The sequence below is a fragment of the Hipposideros armiger genome, unplaced genomic scaffold (assembly GCF_001890085.2).
Source record: "Hipposideros armiger isolate ML-2016 unplaced genomic scaffold, ASM189008v1 scaffold_66, whole genome shotgun sequence".
Classification (NCBI taxonomy): Eukaryota; Metazoa; Chordata; class Mammalia; order Chiroptera; family Hipposideridae; genus Hipposideros; species Hipposideros armiger.
In genome coordinates this window covers 983,082-1,003,118 of record NW_017731416.1, presented here as the reverse complement: position 1 = coordinate 1,003,118, position 20,037 = coordinate 983,082, and the positions used below count along the sequence as shown (strand labels likewise).

The following is a 20,037-nucleotide window of genomic DNA, read 5'->3' as shown; positions in this document are numbered from 1 at the left end:
TGTTTGGGAGATGGGTAGGGCTGGATGTCTTAGGCACTTTGGTGACTTGGGGAAAATGTCTGTCACCTGTGTGGACGGACACTCTTCTACTAGGACTAGGTCTCCCTCACACTGTGTTCCTCAGCCCCTCCATTTTTCCATGTTCTGTGTGGCTGTAACTGCCTGTCAGAAGTTGCCCCAGCTGGAAGCCACTCCATCCAGAGGCAAAGACCAGGCCATGAGGGTCCTAACCTGAGAGCAAGGGACTACAAGAGGGAAAAGCTAAAACTCAGAAGGGGACGATGATGTGCCACCTGCCCCCCAAGGCTAGAGAGGGGCCCAGGCAGCACACCTTGACAGAAGAAGCTTCTTACCTTCGCTCACTCCAGGGCTCATGTGTTTTGGGTTAATAAGTAATTCTTCCCAATTCAGTTTGTTCCTGGCCTTTACATTTCTCCCCTAAGGCCCATGCTTAGGGGGTACCGAGGCTGATGGCTGCGCCTGGGCAGGGAATTCCAAGTGGTGTTTCCAAGGCTCCCTAAACCCACTCATAGAGTGTGCAGGTAGTGGGTGATCCTCTGGTGGGATGCGTGGAGGTGGGTCTGCTGACCGCTGGGGACAGGGGTTCCATGTACCTACTATCACGAGCACCAAAGGCAAGAGCCTCCGACAAATGCTGGTCCTACCACACTGTGTGACCGCAGGTGAGTGACTTAATCCCTCTAAGGTTCCGTTACCCATTACTCTGCCTATGAGTGGAATTAGTAAGAGCGCTCACCTTGTAGGCTTGTTGTGAGAGAATTCAGGTAAAGGGTTGAGCACAGTGCCTGGGACTCAGTGAATACCCATAAATGGTAGCTTGAAAAAGACAAACAGGCTTTCCTTTTAAGCTCATAAATCTAAGGAGAGTTTAATCAAGGCCCCAAACTAGCTAGTCCCTATGTACTCTCCCTCCAGAGAGGGGTCACCCCCTAATGTCAAACAGAACTGAGGGAGCGGGGGTATCCATAAATACTGTGACCAGACTGCCCGGGGACAGGATGTCCAGATGCCCAAGGTGGCTCCCCAAGGCACGCTTACACCCTCCCAGGTCTCATTTGCCTCTAATGGGTGTTAAGATGGGCCTGGGGGAAAAGGGCTGGAGGAAAGGTGTGTGGGGCCGTGGACATCCTCCATGGGCCCAGACGCCGGGGCTCAGCACGGAGAAAGTTAGCCCACTTCACCGCCATGTTTGCATCTATATTGTTTTAATTCCAACATGACTTTTATGCTGGAGACACTGGATGCCACAAACAAGCTGTTTTATTTTCCCTCCTAAAACCCGCTGTGATTTACTGGCCGGCTCTGGTGTAATCCCATTCTTTACTCATGAAAGGGAGGCAGCTGTTTACATGGCGCTGTAGGGCAAGGTCTGCCCGACAGATGTGGGGCCCGGTGGCTGTGCACATGTGCTTACCTTTGGAATTCCGCCCTCTTAAAAGCTTTCAATTGATTATTTCTTAAAACATTTTACTCCATGAAAAATGTAAATAAGTTTATAATAACAGATGTTCTTTTATGAGAATTACTTTTATGCTTCAATTAGAAATGTCCCAATAGCCATATGAAAGAGCGTGAAATTATTGCCTCCAATAAGGGCCCTATTGCTCTCTCTTTGGAAGCACCTTTCATCAGAGTAGATCAAAGTGCATCTGAAACACTAATTAACTGGCCCTCAGAACCGTCTGTGAGGAAGGGGCAGTCCCCACAGTCTCACTCACTGATAGAGCAAGCCAGGGACAGAGTGGGTGATTCATTTACCAAAGGTCACACAGCAGTGCAGTGCCAAAGAACAGACCTTTGTGAGAGGCGGGGGCCTGGGAAAGTGAGAGAAGCTGGCTACTTATGCTCTGATCCAAAAACATTTTGTTAAAAAAAAAAAAAGGTCCTCAGCTGACTCTGGAACTGACCCTGGCACCTTACGGAACCCAGGCTGCCTCTGCACAGCCCTTGGGAGGGACTTCCTTGGGGGATTGGGAGGGACTTCCTTGGGGGATTGGGAGGGATTTCCGTGGGGCATTGGAAGGGGCTGGCGGCAGAGACCCAAGCAGGCTCACAATCTGAATGGGGAGCCCTGGGCTGTGGCCCCTTTTGGGCCCAAGATGCCAACAGCGGCAGCTATGAGGCCAGTTTCCCTTTGCTCAGTGCCCAGTCCAGACTGTGAGCCTTCCCGAGGCCTGAGACTTAGACCCTCGGTAGGAAGGACCCTGGTGATATGGTGGGAACCCCAGAGGTAACACAGCCCCAGCAGGCCCTTGCATCCTCAGCGCAGCAAGAGTTCTCAAAGCCCCCTCCCTCTGAGAGCCCCTTGCATTTCCAGAGCTGCCTTGAGACATTGCATGAGGGATTACCGTTTGTTTTATAGGACAGGAATAGGGCTCAGTGGGGTAATTTATGTGCCATCACTCAGCTGGTTAGTGGCTGAGCCAGGACTGAACTCAAAGCCTGACCCCAAACCAGAGCACGGTCTGATAGGCAGGACGTGGGGTGGTGGTTGCTGCCCTGCTGGCCCCAGCAGCTGTTCAAGGACTACACTCGTCCAGTGGGGGCCCTCTGGGTTGTGTGTCTGAGGGGCAGTCATGCTGCTCCGCAGTGAGCCCACCTGGGGGTTTTGCAGGGTGGGGTAGGCCCAGCCCCGTTTCACTCACATCATGGCCCACTCAGTTCCACCAGGTCTCGTGACAGAGGCGGAGCAAGCAGTTGTGGGGAGGTGAAGGACGTTTGGGAGCACCAATATAGGAGGCAGAGGGCTTTGCCCAAAAGAGGCTGTGGGTTGGGGACAGAAGTGTAAGGCTGGTCCAGGGACGGGTGCTCTTATAACCCCGCACTCACAACTGCCTGTCCTCCCACCACCTAAGGCTTAGGGTCCTTCAGGATTCACTCTGAACCATCATCTCTGAGGTCACCTTCTGTGATACTTACTGTCACAGCTGAAGTTCTGTATTGTCCTCGGGCTTCCTGTCTCACTACATCTCTTCAGCTGTCCCTCACCATTGCTTAATGTTTGCCGTCTTCCCTATTTCCTGCTTCTGGTGTCCTAGATGGAGGCAAGTGCTAGAAAGCAGCCTCAGCTGACCCTGCACGCAGTCAGAACTCCACAGTTCCAGACGAAATATGCAGGGAACACATCCACCACTACCGTGGTAACAAGCCGGGCACCTTACCTGCCGCTGCCGATGGATGGAAACGCAATGGACTTCAGCTTCTTATCATCGGCCAGGGCCAAGCAGTTCTTCACTGTCTTTTCCAGAAGCTCCTCACACTTGTCTGCACCCCAGACCGGACTGTTACAGTGGATCACAAACTTGGCAGGCAGGCCATGGCCTGCGCTGACAGCAGCTGGAGGGGACGAGACAAGGACAGTGAGTTTTGTCCCTCTGCAAAGAACACAGCACTAGATACCCTGCACAGACTGTCCAACTTCCTGGGCCCTCCGATGGCCTGTGTGCAGGGAGGGCCACCACTGCGCTGTGATTCCTAAGCTCCAGCTGGAAGCTGCTCAGCAGTTAGTCTTCTCACTCGAGGGGTTCGGGGTGCCAGGCCACGACCCCCCCTTAGAAAGCTAGCACGAGGCTGCATCACCACCAGGAATTTTAGCCAAGATTGCAGTAAGCTCTCCCTCTACCCTCCCAGAAGGCAGGGACATAACCATCTAAGTTGACCAAATGTGTCAGAATGTTTCCAGCCTCAAATTAACGCCCTTCCTCAAGTGGATGGATTCACATGCATACGTAATTGTGATGTATCTATAAATCTCCCAGACACAGTTCAGGATAAACCTATTAGGAAAGCAACCTGACTAGCACAGCTGCTGTCCAGTTCTTCTCCCTGGCTAGCTGATTCTGTTAAGTTTTGACAGAATTCCTGTTTTTAGGATGGACTTGGTTTTTTTTTCCTTAAAGAGGAGCCTTTTTCCAGGTACACATTTCCATGGCAGACCCGCCTCTCCATCTCTGCCCCTTGTCAGCTCACCAGGAAACGGAACGCGCCAGCCCAGTGTCTCCCAGGGCATGTTCCCAGATTCCTGTCCCCAAAGATGCAACGCAAACAAGGGGGTTCTGGGTCCCACGGGTTTGGTGCGTGCTGCCTGTTCTGCTTCTTCGCAGGTGCACACTAACGTCTGCACGCCATTGTGACAGGAAGACGCCCAAACTTTTTCGTTAGATTATTTCCTGAACCCACTTTGTGAGAAACACCCGTCAGCACTATCCAGGGGGTATGGGGTGTTAAGATCATGTCACTAGTAGAGACGGGTGATTTGTGGGTAGTGTCACATGGTACAGTAGAAACAGCTCTGAACCAAGAGTCATGGGTCTGAGTTTGCGTCTTTGCGCTGCACTGACTGGCTTGAGACCTCTGGGCTGAAATATTGACCTATAGAAACTTAAGACTGGGGAGTTTAATTCATTGGTCTATCCACATGAGAAGTCACTGCTAAACTATGTGTGGCAAAAGACTGGAAAGAAACATGTGGACAGTGATTATCTTTGGACAGTGGAGCAGGGGTCTGTTTTTATTCTTTATAATTTTTAAAATATTTTAAGACATCTTCTAAAATAAATCTTAAGAACAAAATGTGTTTTTGTTATTAAATCGAGATCTTTAGCCATGCTAAAGTTAATGGATTTGCACCCACTGAGTTTGATGCACAGTTGCACCTCTAGTCACACCTCATGCTGAGCATCACCAAAGGGGCTCGAACTGGAGCACCAGTGGGAAGGATCTCCAGGCTGGCTGGCAGAGAGGTGCCAGGGAGGGGCTGAGGCGGCCAGGAGCCCTGGCTAGGCAGTTTATGCTCTGCCTCCTCCCTTGTTCTGGGTGGGATTGCCTGAAGAGCTTGATAATTGTGCTCCCCTACGCCCCACACAGTGCCATGCACCTTGTAGAAAAAACAGAACTGGCAGAGCAGCAAAGGGAATGCCACACTTTTATCCACACCAGCCCCATGACTAACCTAGTATAGTCACTGGGGAAAGCGGGGTAAGGCCTGGGGTACCCTCTGAGAGAGGGCTTCTGCGGACATCACAAAGTAATTGTTGATGCCCGTATTTAATGAAGATTCATTCTACAGGCAGAAGCAGAATTTGAAGACAGAATGGCATTGGGGACCATCTAGTGAGAAGAGAAACCAGAGCCCAACAAGAGGACGGGACTGGCCTATCTTTGCACAGCTGTGGGCTGAGCCAGGCCCTACCTGCTATCTGGACTCCGCGCCCTCAGGAGGCCTTCTGTCCACCTGAAATCCCAAAATCCAGGCTGGCGGCAGTGAGAGATACCCTGCCTCCAAGTTCTTAGCAATATTTCTCCCCATGTCAGATTTCAAGTCATTTTCTTATCCTCTGTATCAGGAAAGGTAAAACTGGCCAATGAGAAATGTGTATTTAAAACACAGATGGCTGAATAAAAATGATTAATTTGCATCTCTCACCAGCAGTTGAGCACATGGCTCAGTATCACCGTCTCTAATTCTCAGATCTTAAATTTGCCAAGATCGGCTTCTGTAATTCCTTAAAATTTGTGGTCTAGACATCAAACATTTAGAAGTTATTTTAAGTAATAAGGCAAAAAAATGGAAAGGCAATTTTCACAACCTTTGAACTCCCCAGGCCCCGCTCATAGACGCGTTTACATTGCCACCTCTGAATTCCAAGGTGTCTCATAAAACAGGTTCCCTAATTCTGCTCGTGCCACACCCAAATGAGCCCCGTGCTTCGCCACCTTACCTCCAGCTACTTCCAAGGGCCCATTCTTTTTCCGGAGCTCCAAGACAGCTTCCACAAACTCCTTGCCACCTTTCTTCTCCAGCGTGTTTCCTAGACAAGGACGGGGCGAGGTCAGACTGCCATTCTGGTGTCTCAGGGCACACACAGACACTTAGCATGTCAGATGACTATATACTTTATATGATCTGACCAGCTAAATTTCCATATGGCTGCAAAACAGGAGCTAAGCCTTGGCTGGGTCACAAGCGTGAGATTTAGAAGGGATTCGCCGTCGGCCAGTTACCACTCCGGCATTGCAGCCCCTTATTTGGGGGTGACTCAGGGTGCTCTTGGAGGAGCGGGAGATGGGAGATGCCTGTCCTTTGCAAGCACGCCTGTCCTACATGCTTTTTATCGGCGTGAGAAACCAGATGGTGCTGGCTTCCAAGGCTGAAGCCTCCCCTGGATTTTCTTCTCTGTCTCTGGGGAAAACCCCCAAATAAGGAGGTTTTAGAAGAAGCATACCATGCCCCCATCAGGCAGTTAGCTCTCCTCTTGGCAGCAGGCCCAGAGGAAAGCATTCAGATCTGGCCACCTTTGGACCAGCTTTATTACCATGCTTAGTTTCTATTTTGCAGCTTTGACGTCATATGTGAATACAAAAAAAAAAAATGGCCTCAGACAGTATTTCCTTAATCACACTAATGATTCAGAATCATTTTAGGTAAAGGAGAGCAACATCGGAAGCAGAGCTTAAAGGTAAACTTGTATTATATAAACGCTTGGAAAGAACGATGACTGTTCAGGATCAGATTTTTAAAACTCCAAAGGAGGTAGGGAGCACCTTTTCTTGTGCAATAGTGTACTTGCTAAGTAATCAATTTCTGCTTATGAAAGCCAAGTTCCCAAACAAGTTCCCCAACACCTGTAAGGTCTGTGGGTTAAATGTCTCATGTGGGACAGCAAACAGCAACCAAAGTGAGAGATAACATCACCCTTTAAAGTTTGGCCAGAACAGTGTCTCAGTCTTCCTTAAGCTCTGATTCCTCAGTTTTGCACATTTTAAAGTACTTTTCCTCACAAGAGGACAAGATACTCCCCTTAAGATTCACCATTTGGCTTGGAAAATTCTAGGTGCCCCTGGCACATTCTGAGATGGGTGGGTAAGGGTGCATGGGAGCGCAGCAGCCCACATTCTCTCTGAGTTCACTCTGTAATGACGAGGGCTGAGGATCTTAGAGAAACCTGACTCATCTGCGTGCTGGATTGGAAGGATGAACTGACCCCGGGAAGTGTCTGGAAGGAAAAGCAGACAGCCTGGGCACTGTCACCAGTAAGGCAGCACCAGGGCTAACAGCACGTGCTGACCCGTAAGCCGCCCGACTCTAGGAAGTCTGCGGTGCATGACTGAACCTGATGAGCAGGCCATCACCCACAGGAGCCCTTGGCTAAGACAAGGCCTCGCTTTCAGAGAGCTGAATGTGGGATCCCCGAGGTGGAGATCCAGTGTGTCTCCTCATTAGCCGGATTGCCCTCGTGCCTTCCCCGGTCCTGGAAAGCAGTGAAGGAGGCGTTACATGGCAGGAGGGGCAGTTGCTGCGTGTTTCTGACACACAAAGTTCAGCCTCAGAGACAGAGGCTGCATGGGCTTGAGAAAGCAGCTCGTGCCTCGTGGCTCAGAGACCCCATCCCAAAGTGGAGACGTTTGAGGACACAAGCCAGGTGAGTGAGGCCTGATTACAGGTTCACCTGAAATATCCGTGCAAGAAAAATGGATCCCAAATGCTGCTGCCCGGCTGCACCTGCTCTAGCCTTGCCTCCTAACCCAGTCTCCAGCCTGAGGACACCACTGGGCTCTAGGCAGGACTGTTTCAGGTCCTTGTTCTCCATCCTATGGATTCTTTGGGGAGAGCTGGGAAATTTAGAATGGAAAATAAAATCAGTGCTGTATGGATACTACCAACTCCTTTCTAAAATATATTTCTTAAGAAAATGGGCTGGTTTACAACTAAAGGTGTCTTAGGAAGAGTGTTTACTTTAAAATTTTTACTTATAATTAAATCTTGCCTTAATTAGAAGTGAAATTTGCGAGTTTAAATACACTCAATGCATTTCTCAAACTTAAAAATTGAACCCTAGATTGCAGGCAACCCACCCCGTCAGGACTTGACCTCTACACACACACATGTATGCACACGTTCATGTAGACACACGTGTACTTTTTAACAAGAAACAGGCCCATTTCAACTGTATTGTCAACACTCTTAATGTAAGACTCTTGCTTTTCAGGCTTAACTTCAGGGTTAATCATAAAGCAATTGGCTTATTTGCCCCCAAGCATAAACATGTGTTACTCCCAAGAGAACAAGAACATTATTTCATGCTTAGAAAGCAGGCATCAGTATCAGTGTTCAAAACAGCCTAAGCGAAAATTTAGGCTTGGACAAATGTCAGGCTAAGCCTGTGGTCTATTTCACTGTTAGAAAGAACTTTGATGGGTAAAGTTAATCACTGGGGCTAAGCATTCCTGCACTCGCATTCCTTCTTCCAGCAGTCTCGGGGCTCAGGAATTCACACCAAATATGAGAAATGGAGTGATTACATTCTAGCTTCCTCGTTTCCCCTCTCACACATCAAAGTGGGAGCTGGAACCAATTGAGGCCATGTATGAATCTGGCTGATCACTGGTTTGGAATTAAAAAGGAAATCTGGGTTCAGTACTAGTTTGGACTGGTTCACTGAGAAAAGGCACTGAGGTGGGCTTTAGAAGACCTGGGTTCTGCCCCTGGCACAGCCTTTCCTCCTTGGCCAGTTAGGCTGCCTGGACCTGCTAAGGTTTTGTCCAGCTGTGACGGTGTCAGTAAGTGATGTGACCGTGGGCAAACTCTCGGACCCAGGTTAATTAGGTGTCACCCATGTCATATGTTTACCCTGTGCCTATCAGTGGGTTGAGGACAAGCAGGCCCGAGGGAAAAGCATTACTAGCATTGTCATTATTCCAAGGAGACCAGTTCCGGTGACAGTTCAGGAAGGACTGGGCTCTTCCGGGGGGCACAGCTGACTGCCCGTGACCCTCCCAAAGCCACCCGCTTTACCCCCTGGGGTGCTAACCCTGCTGAACACACATCTTCCACTGCCAGCCGCAGGAGGTCAGCCAGCTCTCCTCTCCCTGGGCCCAGGCGAAATACTTTTACCCAAGAACTTGCATCCTTTCCATTTCACCAACAGTCCTGGATGGCAGGATGAACCCAGGCCTTTGTCATTCCTGGCTGAGAAATAAGTCCTTTGCTGTTTATTTATAATCCTCCAAATAAGTATTTCCCTCCCACCAAGTTTTCATTTGGTGAAGAAAGGACGCTGCTTGACTCAGGAGCTCTTAAACTCCTCCAAAATCTTGCCAAAGGGGAGTTTATTTTAATTACCTACAGCCTGGTTTCACTTTGGCCTAGCAGACTTGGCGAATCCTGACTTTCCAACCAGTATGTCTTTCCATCCATGTCCGAAATCCAAAATGCCCAGGAGAGCAATTAGCCCAAATCACAGTGCCTGGGGCAGACTGAACAGCAGGCTTTGCTAGTGACATGAAACAGAGCTGGACAGCCACAGCTTGCTAAACTGTTGCCCTTCCAGTGTCCAGGACACTCACGAAAATCCTGGGAGCCTCATCCTTCAAGACTTGAGTTCACTTCTGCACATCTACTATAAAAACCATACATACATACACATGAGAGTGAGACCACAGGTAAGCAGGGCACAAAACAAGGTGCTCTGCTTATTATGTTATTTAAGGCAATTCCCATTAGCACCACTATTTTACAGATAGGGAAACCGAGGTGTCAGGGCGCTAAGCGACTTGTCCAGGCCCCACAGCCAGTAGATGGTGAGGCTGGGATTCAAGCTCCTTGTGTCTCACTTCAGCCCTGTGCCTTTCTGCCATCGCTCTGATGCCGCCTCCTTACGTAGTAAGCACCTGAGCACATCCTTACAGCAGGGCACTACTGACACTCCTGCAGCAAGTCAGCACTCCAAGTGCTCTGTGCCTCTGCCCACCCTCAGCTATTTAGCACCAGAAGCCAACTGATGATCCGTGTCAGCTGCCGGGGAGAGGATGGGGCTTTCCGGGTCTAGGGGAGTATTTCTCAAGAGTGGTCCCGGGACGCCACATCCGAATGAGGTGGCTTTCGTACATGGAAGATCTGGGAACCCCTGGGTGTGGGAGAGTTTGCTGGAAGTGGCCCTGTGGACACCTGAGGCTTTACAGCTGTTTTCAGTAACGAGCTTTTGACACAGGGAGGTGTGTGGGGCAGGGGCCTGTGCCCAGGCCTCCCTGTATGTCTGGTCCACCGAGGGCACAGAAGTCGTCTAGGATGCACTTGGCCGATGCCCCTTGCGGCTAAAATCATGCGTGAACCCAGTCTCCATCAAAGCTGTGCCTCGTGACGAAAATGAAGAAATGATGTTGCTGAACCAGTTTCCAAACCAGAAGCGTGCCCATTTGTGAGCTGCACGATGCACCCTGGCTGACAGCTAGCTGTACTTCTCACCTCCACAACCCGGGGACAGGAGACCTTGGGAAGGTCGACCTGAGGAAGGTCAGGACAGCTGGAAGTGTGAAATGAATGCAGCCCTGCGTAGCTGTCAAAGGATCAAGCTGTCTGCGGCGGCCGACTGACCATGCACACACACACTCGGCAGCACCCGCTAGGCATTACCTACTTCACCACCGGTGTAGAAGTCAGTGTTTGTCGGGTGAACGACAGCATCACTGTCGATCGAGGCAATGTCAGCCTGTACAACTTGCAACTATAACAGGTAAACAAATGTATATCAACTGTGTTGGACCGAGACCCACGCACAGGCACATTCACTAACGCCCCATGGCGGGGCTGGCCTACCTGGTCGATTCCAACATAGGAGCCCAAGGGGCACCGTCCACGAAGTGTGCGCACATGTGGATGGGGGTGAGGAGGAGGAGGAATAGCAAATGTGACATGTTGAAATTAAACATTTGAATGACAAGTCCAAAAAAAGAGAAACACACACATGAGATCATTTCCAAAGGTTAAAAGAAATAAAACAACGAATGCCCCATTTCACTTCGCAAAAGCCTGTAAAGCTGGCACCCCACTGAGAAGGCTACTAAAACATGGCGTCTGTTTGTTTAAAAAAAATGTGGACTATGAGGCCAACCAAAACAATAAGTTTCTCCATTTTGACAGCAGCAGTCAACTTTCCAGGTTTGATTTTTATTCTCGGGACATTCGTCAGTTTGTCTACCTTCAAGGGGCATCTCTTGAAAACTGGGAAAACAGTATAGGTATGCAGAGTGGACTGCCTTCATTTTCCCCCCTCAATTGTGTAAAAATATTTTTCTAGGCCTACTTTCTTTTTCTTTAGTTAATCCTATTTTTATGTATTTTACATAGAATAGAATAGAATAGAATCCTTGCTTTTTCTAGCTTGTAGCCTTTCTCCTCGCCGCCCACCCCCCATCCCCCAAGTACCTGTAAAAGGCAGATGAAAAACAAGTCAGAACAGGGCATTCTTGAGTTCCAGTTCCGAGGGCGTCCGCCCAGTATTGTACCCAGTTTGTGTGGACTGGGCCTGAGCTCTGGAAAGAACATCTCTCCCAGTAAGGAAATCTGCCATCTTAAAAGGCAGCCCAAGCTGGGAGCTAAAGGTACACAAAATGCACACAGGTCAGCATCAGACACGAGGCTGCCTGGTGTGGCCATCTGCCAGCCTGCTGCCCCTGGAAAGGCTCACAGCTGAGGACAGGAGCCTGTATGGTGCCTCTGAGTTGACAGTTCCTCTGTGCAAAGATGAAGCCACAGAGTGGGACGCCTGAGGGGTAACCCTCAGCTGGCCCTGAACCCTCCACCCTCCTGAGCAGGGAGACTCTGTGGCTCTGGGGCAGAGTCTTCCTCCACAGGAACTGGTTCAGAAAGAGATACTGCCCTTCTGTTTAATGTCATCCTCTAGCCAAAAAAATCCATGAAGGTGGCGTTCAGTCATATACTGTTTTCAGTTGTAAATAAAGCTGAAGAAGTGACAATACGTGGTAAATTTGAGGGAAAACCAATTTGCTGGTGGATTAAAGACAATTATATACTGATGCAGCTTGTCTCCGTTTTCAGGTGATTTCAAGCTTTGTTTGAGCATCATTTCTAATTAAGGCTTAAATGGAGAAACTATCATTTTGTAGTTACCTGAGACTTTTCAGTTCTACAAAAAAAAACAAAAAAAAAAAACAAGTTTTAAAAAATCCCCCCAAGTAACCAGCAGTCAGTGTGATCATTATGGAAGAGAATTTAGATGGCAATATATTTATAATCAAGGGGAAAGCAGCCAATTGCACTGAGTGAAACATTATTAGATCACTTCCATCTGGAATGGCTTGACGTAAGTAGACATTTAATGCCTACACTCAACCCTTCATGTTGGATTTGGGAATCTGGCTTGACCATCTGAAGTTTGAGAAGATGAAGAGCCTAAATTCCGGGTTCCATAACTTTTCATCTGACAGCTGGTGGCGCCAAACCCCATCCCCAATTACCTAGGTCATCTTTAAGGTCAATGTCAGCATTGGTAGGATTGATTATGGCCTCCACCTCAAAGCCGGCTAAATTACTGATTTCACTGTGAATAAGGTTCAGCTGAAAAGAAAAGCATGAGGTGGGAAATAACAGGACAGCTGGGAAGTCACAGAGAAGTGAGCCTTGGGACACAGATGAAGGGCAGTGAGCACTCCAAGTGCACTGGGCACAAAGGGGAACAGGGAGTGACTGGCTAACACGGATCCATTTCTAATAAAAGACTCAAATGTTAGGATACTGAAAGGAAGCAAACTAGGTTTAAGGTCCACAACCTGTTGGGTGATGCTTGGGGCAAAAGAGAGGCATAAGCCATATTGGACTGGTGGGTCCAGTTCCCTTGAAAGAAACTTGTGATCTGGGGACCAAAGAAAAGCAGCTCTCAGGACCCAGGACCAGAGTCCTCCTTCCTGGGGCGAGGGTGCTATATGCGACTGTCCTCTTCTTTGAGTACTGGGATGGCACAGAAGTCACAGCTCGTCTGGGCAAGCCCCTAGTAGCTCTGCCATCTCCTCCAAGTGGCCACGAGTCTTTAAGGCTGTCCCCGTCACCGTGACTACTGGCTGGCTGGCTCCAGTGTCCTGCTCAGGGGTGGCAGGGAGCGAGAATGGTCTTTTGCTCAGTAACATCTACCTTTACCTATTAGTCATGTAAAGCTGAAGTTCTGATGGAACCCGGGGAAGAGAAACAGCAGTTCTCTAGTGAGACCATGGGGCCCTCAAACGGTTTTCACCTTGTTGGCGAGGTTACTGAGGCCCAATGGGCCCAGCATGTTCCTTGAGTGTGTTTTATGAGTACCCAACCAACTGGCTCTTCTAAAGAGCCACTGAATGTCCTTCCTCCTCACTGTTACTCTGTGGCCACAGCAACCATCAGTATGAGAGAAATCCTGAGTTGTGGACTCGGCGGTCAGTAGGGCCATTAGCTGGTCCAGGACTACTGTCCAGGATCCCCCTCTTCCCCTTCGTTCTCAGCTGCAAGTGCCTGTGGCAAAGCGCGCGCGTGCACGCTCGCGCTCGCGCTCTCGCTCTCTCTGAAGATGCTCTTTCTTCAGTGACATAAATTCCTAATAGCTTCAGCCAAGAGCCCCCAGAGGAGCTGGTGCCCACACCGACTGAAGTCCAGGCTGAGAGAGCTGACTGCAGCCGGCGGGCCCAGTGGGGCTGAAGCCTCTGTCTGGGCTGTCATTCCAAGGACCCGTGGCAGGGAGACTCTTGGCAACAGAGCTCCAAGTCACTAAATTTCTGGGGCCAAAGATTTTGTTGGAAACAAAACCAAACAAGAAACCTGACACTCTAGAAGCATCAGAAATATAAATCTACATTTCTGATTCCCAGAAACAGTCAGTAGATTCTCAACAAAGGGACCTGCTTAGACGAAAAGCCATCATCCTTTGTGAGAGAAAAGTTGTGGCAATAAATTTGGTCATATGGCTGGTAATGGACTCTGGCTAGGCCCTGGCACAAAGCGGTGTCTGCATTTTAGTTTGGACACAAAGGGAAAAGAACAAGTTTTCTCCCCTTGGACTTTTTGGGGTAATGGTTCCCAACACTGCAGGGTGGGCAGGGGCCACCCACATCCCTGGAGCCAAAGGAAGCCCACTGGGAGTGATCTCACATAGTGACGCTCTCAGAAGCGCAGGGCCCTGGTGCCAGGACAGAGGCGTGGAAGAGAGACAAGCATCAGGGGCCAGGGTGCTACCTGCCTCGCTCAGGGAGAAGGGGCGTGAGTGGGCACAGATGGGGGTGGGGGTCTCAGGGTAAGGCGAGTGAATGTGCAGAATTCAGGACAAGGTAAAGGGTTTCATTATGATATCATGTAAGTACTGCGTTTGACTTTAAACTGTTGATAAAAACTCAAATTAAGCCAAAACTCCCTGTCCCCCCATCCAAAACAAACAAACAAAAGAACCCCACTGTGCGAAGTGGCAAGAGGTCATTGGGGAAGGAAGGAGGAGAAAAAAGGGAAAGGAACACTTCACTAGGTGTGGTGTGGAGGAGTACACATCTGTGCGAGTCCTTTTTCGTTTGTCTAAAACCTGCACACGTTCAAATCCTTAAAATTCACACTATACTTTTTTCCACTTGTATAGATGCTACTGGATTTGTACTCAGAGATGCCTCACCAGAAAAGTAGCTATTTTCATGGACTCCAATTTAGCCAGGAAGACCGCAGTGGCCTGTTTCTGATGCTGCCTGGGAAGAACCAGCCTCTGTCTACAGGAAGGGGCTCCCTAGGGAAGCTGGGGGGGTTCGTAGCTTTGCTGAAGCGGGGAGTGGTTGCCAACAGAACTCAAGTTCCTCGGAGAGCTTCCAGTGCACTCTGGACTCACCCTCCCTCCTGGCCCAAGGCAGCGGCCTGTGGAAGCACAGAATCCTGCACCCCAGGGAGCCACGAGCAGCCCAGGTGAACCAGGTAGACGGGAGCTGGGCCACGCTCACGCACACCTGAGTGCTGACTCTCCAGCTGTGCTCTGCTGTGCGCCAGGGTGAGTCACAAGGCAGTTTTGCTGCTATTGACTGTGTACACATGTTTATTTTTAAAATCCTCTTAACTATAAAGCGTGTGCTTGGTGGGAGGGGCATCTGTGTGGTGGGGTGTCTGCTTGGGAGAGGAATGGGGAGAGGAGAGGACAGATTGCTTCAGGTACTCAGGGAAGACTAAGGGGTCATCCACTTGGCCTGGGCAGGCTGGCCCAGTGGGCAGGAGTCAACAATGAGTGAGATGATCGTGAACAAACACAGAGCTCCCCTGGACGGGAGAAGAGAGCCTATGAGCATGGGATGCAAATGCATGTCTGAAAAGGATGTGCTGTCCAGTGGACACACGAACAGGCCTGGTAGGGGCAAGACAGATGCCAGTCCTGGGGGGGGGGCCCAGGCCTCCCACCACCTCCCAGGGCCAAATCCGCCTGGGCCTCTCAGCCAAAGAGGCATGTGGCTGTCTGAAGCACATGGCAGAGCAGGGGAAATCAGGTTTCTGGGGATCTCAGTTCCCAAGTTTAGTCTGCTTTTCCATGAGGGAAGAGGATCAGTAATGATTTCAGAATTTGAATAAGGTGGCCTTCTTTGTCTCGTCATTGGGAAAGAGGGAAGGCTAAGTTTTCAACAACAGCATGGGGAACTTAAAATATCTGTGGCTTGTTGGCCACTGGAGAGAGTGACCAAAAGGTATCGCCAGTTATAGAGCAGAAGGGGGTCCCACTCGGCTGCAGAGTTGAAAGAAGTGGCCTTAAGGCAAGTGTCCTTCAAGATCCCTTCCAGCATGGGAACCTGCTGATCCTAAGCTCCGCTGGCTCTGCTATAGCCACCCCTGAAGTCCCCAGCACCCAGGTCTTCCCTCTAGGTGGGTATGCCCACATCAACCCGTTCTCTACTCATGATGTGAACTTGTCAGCGGACAAGCTCCTTGAGGGCACAGAGTGGGTTGCCTCCTACGCTGAGGGCCACACAACGCCTAAGACAGTGCTCAGGTTTCTATGGGCACACAAACAGAGCTGGAACTGAGTGTCCAGCACCCTAACGTAACTGAGATGAAATGAACATCCCCCTGCCCTTACAGCAGGGCTAATGGAAACGGCATCTCAGGACCCGGGCCCTTGGCCTGGCTTAGACCTGAGGGGGCTCAGGGACAACTTGGCCATCCTGGAAAGGAGGCTGGCACCCACCATCTAGGACAAGTCAAGAGGTGGCCTGTCCATAATGGGTAAGGAGCTGATGGCTGGGAGCTCCTGGATAGACATCCAGGCTGCATGGCTACAGGAAACAGTACAATCCTTTTTCATGTAATATGATCAGAAATTCAATTTTAGGAAATGAAAGTGATTGTTACAGACTATCCAAGTGACATGCTTAGACTAGCCTGTAACTGTCACATTTTGGTGTCTCGCACTCCCTCAAAATGGACAATGAGGGAGAACTGGCCAGTCTCACTTCCCCATGCTAGTCACACAGAATGCAGCTCTTCTCCTGTCCCCAAAGTCTGCTTCAACTAAGAAGGATGGGAAGGGCCATGTCTTCGATCCTAATTCCTCACGGAGACCCACGTTTTCTCGGTGGCCCACTCTCGGGCCCACTCTCCTGCCCTTGCTTCTGGGATGAAGGGCTCCTTCATGTGTACTATGCTGCCCACCCTGCATGCATCTCAGCCCGAATTCCTCCAGAAGCCTCAGGCCTGGCGCTGGTATTTGATGAGTTTCAGGCTAGAACGTGTCACACAAAGATAAGGACACGTGTGGGCACTGATGGAGGCCCAGGAGCTGAGTCAACACTCTTCATTGCTTAGTCAGTTTCCTAAACTATCTCAGACGCCAACAGTCAGCCACAGGATGGAAAGCCCTTTCCTCCTCATTGCTGCTTCAAGAGCTCGCTCTCTCCTTGCAGTGTTCCAGCCCCCGGAGTGGGGTGTCTGGTTCTGAGGAAGAAGAGCCGTGGAACCCCACCCCTGCCTTTAGGGGCCTACAGAGCTGCAGATGCAATCCTGATGGTTGGGGAGGCGTGAAGCCTCACTCATACCCTCCTTACACTGCCTTCCCAACTGCTTCAAATACTACTGACACTACTAAATTTACTACCACTGACACAGATTTCGAGAAACACATTGGAAGTATTTTTTTTAGAAATTAAACCATTAGGTTTTTAAACATGAAAAGGGGCTGCAACTCTCCATTTAACCACAAAGCAAAAACATTTAGTCAGTTCAGATTCACAGCAGTTTTCTTTTTGAAAATAATACAACGTGTGTGAACACTGGATAAAATCATAGAGTAATGAGGGCGATTACCCTGAGACTGCAGTATGTGAAATACATCATCAACAACAATTAGATCCCAGGCTCCTAAGCCCAAGCTGGCTTCTCCTGTGAGTAGCTTAGCAACCATGCCTTATGTGGCTGCAGGGAGCACAGTATCACCTTTCTCCACCCCAGCTTGCTTGCAATATTCAAGCCTTGGTTTCACTGTAACAGGTAGGAAAAATAAGACTCAGAGAACACAGGGTACCGTACAGTCATCGTTCTGAAGTACCCTTTTGGAAACATTTCCTAAAATCCAAGTCACAATTAATTCTGTGATAATAACATTTTAAAATGTGCTTTGTGTAGATTCCTATGTGTCAGCTTTCTGACTCTTGCCCCTTTGGCACTATATGCCATGACTTTCACCTGTAAGTCATGGCCAATAAAGGGCCAGCAAGAACTGCTTCAAAATGATGCTCCAAACTACTGGGTTGTCGGAAAAGTCATGGTGCATTTTTACAACAAAAAACAGAAAACTACGTCATGAGTTTTCCGAAAACCCAATATAAACACTCATCCATCTCCTGCTGCAGGGGCCCAGGTTCCGGAAGGGCTGCCTGCACACTAGCTTCTAATACTGGTGTCCAGGCTGACGTGAGGTGCCACTTTATTCTGTGATGCCACATTTGAGGGGACACAGTTCATTCTGCTAAAGAGTGTCTGTGGTACTGGAGTTGGGGGTCGCTGGCGCTGGATGTGGGAGGCTTGGGTCATTAACCTGGAAGCACATTTAACGCAAAGGGTCGTCTCATGGTAGCTTGGTGTTTCGTTCTCATCTCTGACACATGACTGCATGCTATGCAGGTGGGCCATCAGGTTCTGTCCTCAGCCCCTTCTCTTACAGCTGACCACTCTCTCTACACTGCGTTCCAGCTCAACCAGTCCTTTCAGATTCTCCCTCCAAAAGTCAAACAGGCACATTGGTTTCATTTGTCAAACCTACTTCTTCCGTTTTCCTCTGTCTTGAATAACATGAGCTGACATGTCTGTAAATGATTAGAGTATCAGTACTGCTCTGTAGGTTCTGGACTCTCCCGTCCCCAACCCTGAGTGGGGTATAGTTAGTATTAGCTGGATTTGTACTGTCTGGTACTTTCATGCCTGTGGTGCCTGCTCCTGAGGCCTGAGACCAGGTGTGCTCCAAATGGAGGAGAAGATGGTGCTGCTTGTTGCCGAGGAGCTAGCAAGGCGTCTGCAGCCTTTGCCGCCTCCCTTCCAGGGTTCACGTGCAATAGAGTCCAGACAGGGCCCTGATCCCAAGATCAAGAAGGGCAGGAAGGGATCTCCGTTGGGCTGAGCACTGCTATTGTGGAAATACCTGGGCTCACCTGGCACAGGGTGTGAGGAGTTCTGGTCTGAGGCTGGCTTTGGGGTAGCCAGCAGGAGGTAGCAGGAATACTGGGGAGGGAGAGGCCAGGGTCATAGCACCCAAGGGCAGGGTGGGAGAAGAAGTGAGGGTGGACCCAGGGGCTAACGTGTCCTACCTGCTTAACAGGCTTCCAAGCCAAGGCTAATCATCTGCATTAGGGATCTGAAACACACAGGAGCTAGTCCTAAGTGGCAGGGGTTTTCACACTTTCCTTCAAAACAAAGCCATTTGGATGACAGGTCCCATTAACTTTCAATATATGGCCCACAGGGCGTGTTAAAGGGTGTGCAAGGAGACCCCGGTGGTTGCCTTCACTGCTGAGATGGCCTTTTCTAAATAAAGAAAAAAATACTTTAAACAAAAATGTTCAAAGCCCCAGACCTTAAGATGACAACTAATGCTGCTTATTTTTTCCTTTGAAAAATGCGTACAAAATACAGATAATGGTTATAAAAGGTAAACCACAATGGTTATTTGCTGGAACACAGAGTCCACCACTGGCATTGCGTCAGGAGAGCCTGCCTCAGTCACAGGGAAGGGGGAGGGAAAGGAGGAGCGCTTGCAATGACATGAGCAGGAGGGCTATGTCACCGAGATGCAAAAGAAAACGGACGATGAGGTTGTAAAAATGATGCAGCTTCAGATCCAAGTTGTTAACCACATCCAACTACACACAATTTACATGGGAGATCAAATTCATGCCTTTAATTTTTTTTTAATGTAGGATAAAAAAAGTAAGAAAAGTTTAATTCCCTCTCCATTCGTTTTTTTTGTTTTGTTTTGTTTTGTTTTTTTTGTGTGTTAATAGAGAAAGATTAATTAACTTTCATTCTCAGGTCTTAAAAGCCTTTGCATCATTTTTATTTTCAACAAAAGTGAATCATCTTTTACAAAACCATGGCGTCTGGAAGGTTGCATCACTGGGGCGGCTGAAAACATATTGCCCACGGTTAACAAAACCAAACAACTGGCTCAAGGAGTCGTCAGGTGGCTCAGCGCACCCCTTACGTACATCTAGAAACAACCCCGCCCCCTGGACCGGGGGCTCTACCTTCAGCGCCCACCAGAAGGCGTGGGGGCCTGCTGGAGCTCTCCTTTTCCAGGACCCAGTTTTAACTTCTGGCAGTTTTTCTGCGCAGGACTATATGATGACCAGATGACCCCACATGGGCAGCTCCTTCCGAAGACTCACTGGGGTGTCGAACCCCCCACAGGAGCCCTTCCCTCTTCTTGACCACTCTCTCCTCTTCCTGTTGGGCTCCCCGCAGCACTACAGCCGCCGCCCTCCCCGAGGCTCCGCCTGAAGCTGCCCCCACCCGCACTCTCTCCACCCACACCCACAAGGCCTGAACCCCTCTTTCCCAGGGCCCGTGAGCAGACCGAGGCCGAATGTTGCCTACCTTCTGTCCCAGGAAGAGGCTCTTGGTGGAGAGAACCGTGAAGCCATCGGCGGGCGTGCCCTCGGTCGTACTGTCGGCGCTGGCGGCCTTGCTGACTTCTCCCTGCTTCTTCTTGTACAAACAGAAGAGTCAGTGTGTGGCGCGCACAGCCGGAGGCCCCC

General features: G+C 49.7%; 1 protein-coding gene across 9 annotated transcripts in view; it reads right to left on the bottom strand.

Moving 5' to 3' along the window:
* The window catches only part of MACROH2A1 (macroH2A.1 histone), a 78,881-nt gene that overhangs the window by 7,200 nt on the left and 51,644 nt on the right, over positions 1 to 20,037 (bottom strand). For 3 of the 9 annotated variants that reach the window (XM_019642187.1, XM_019642185.1, XM_019642186.1), the window contains exons 5-8: positions 19,877 to 19,987; positions 12,277 to 12,376; positions 5,742 to 5,831; positions 3,183 to 3,357 (exon numbers count right to left, since the gene is read on the bottom strand). In XM_019642187.1, the coding sequence (XP_019497732.1) occupies positions 3,183 to 3,357; positions 5,742 to 5,831; positions 12,277 to 12,376; positions 19,877 to 19,987 (476 nt within the window). The other 6 variants (XR_002123948.1, XM_019642189.1, XM_019642188.1 and 3 more) reach the window with 6 other exon arrangements.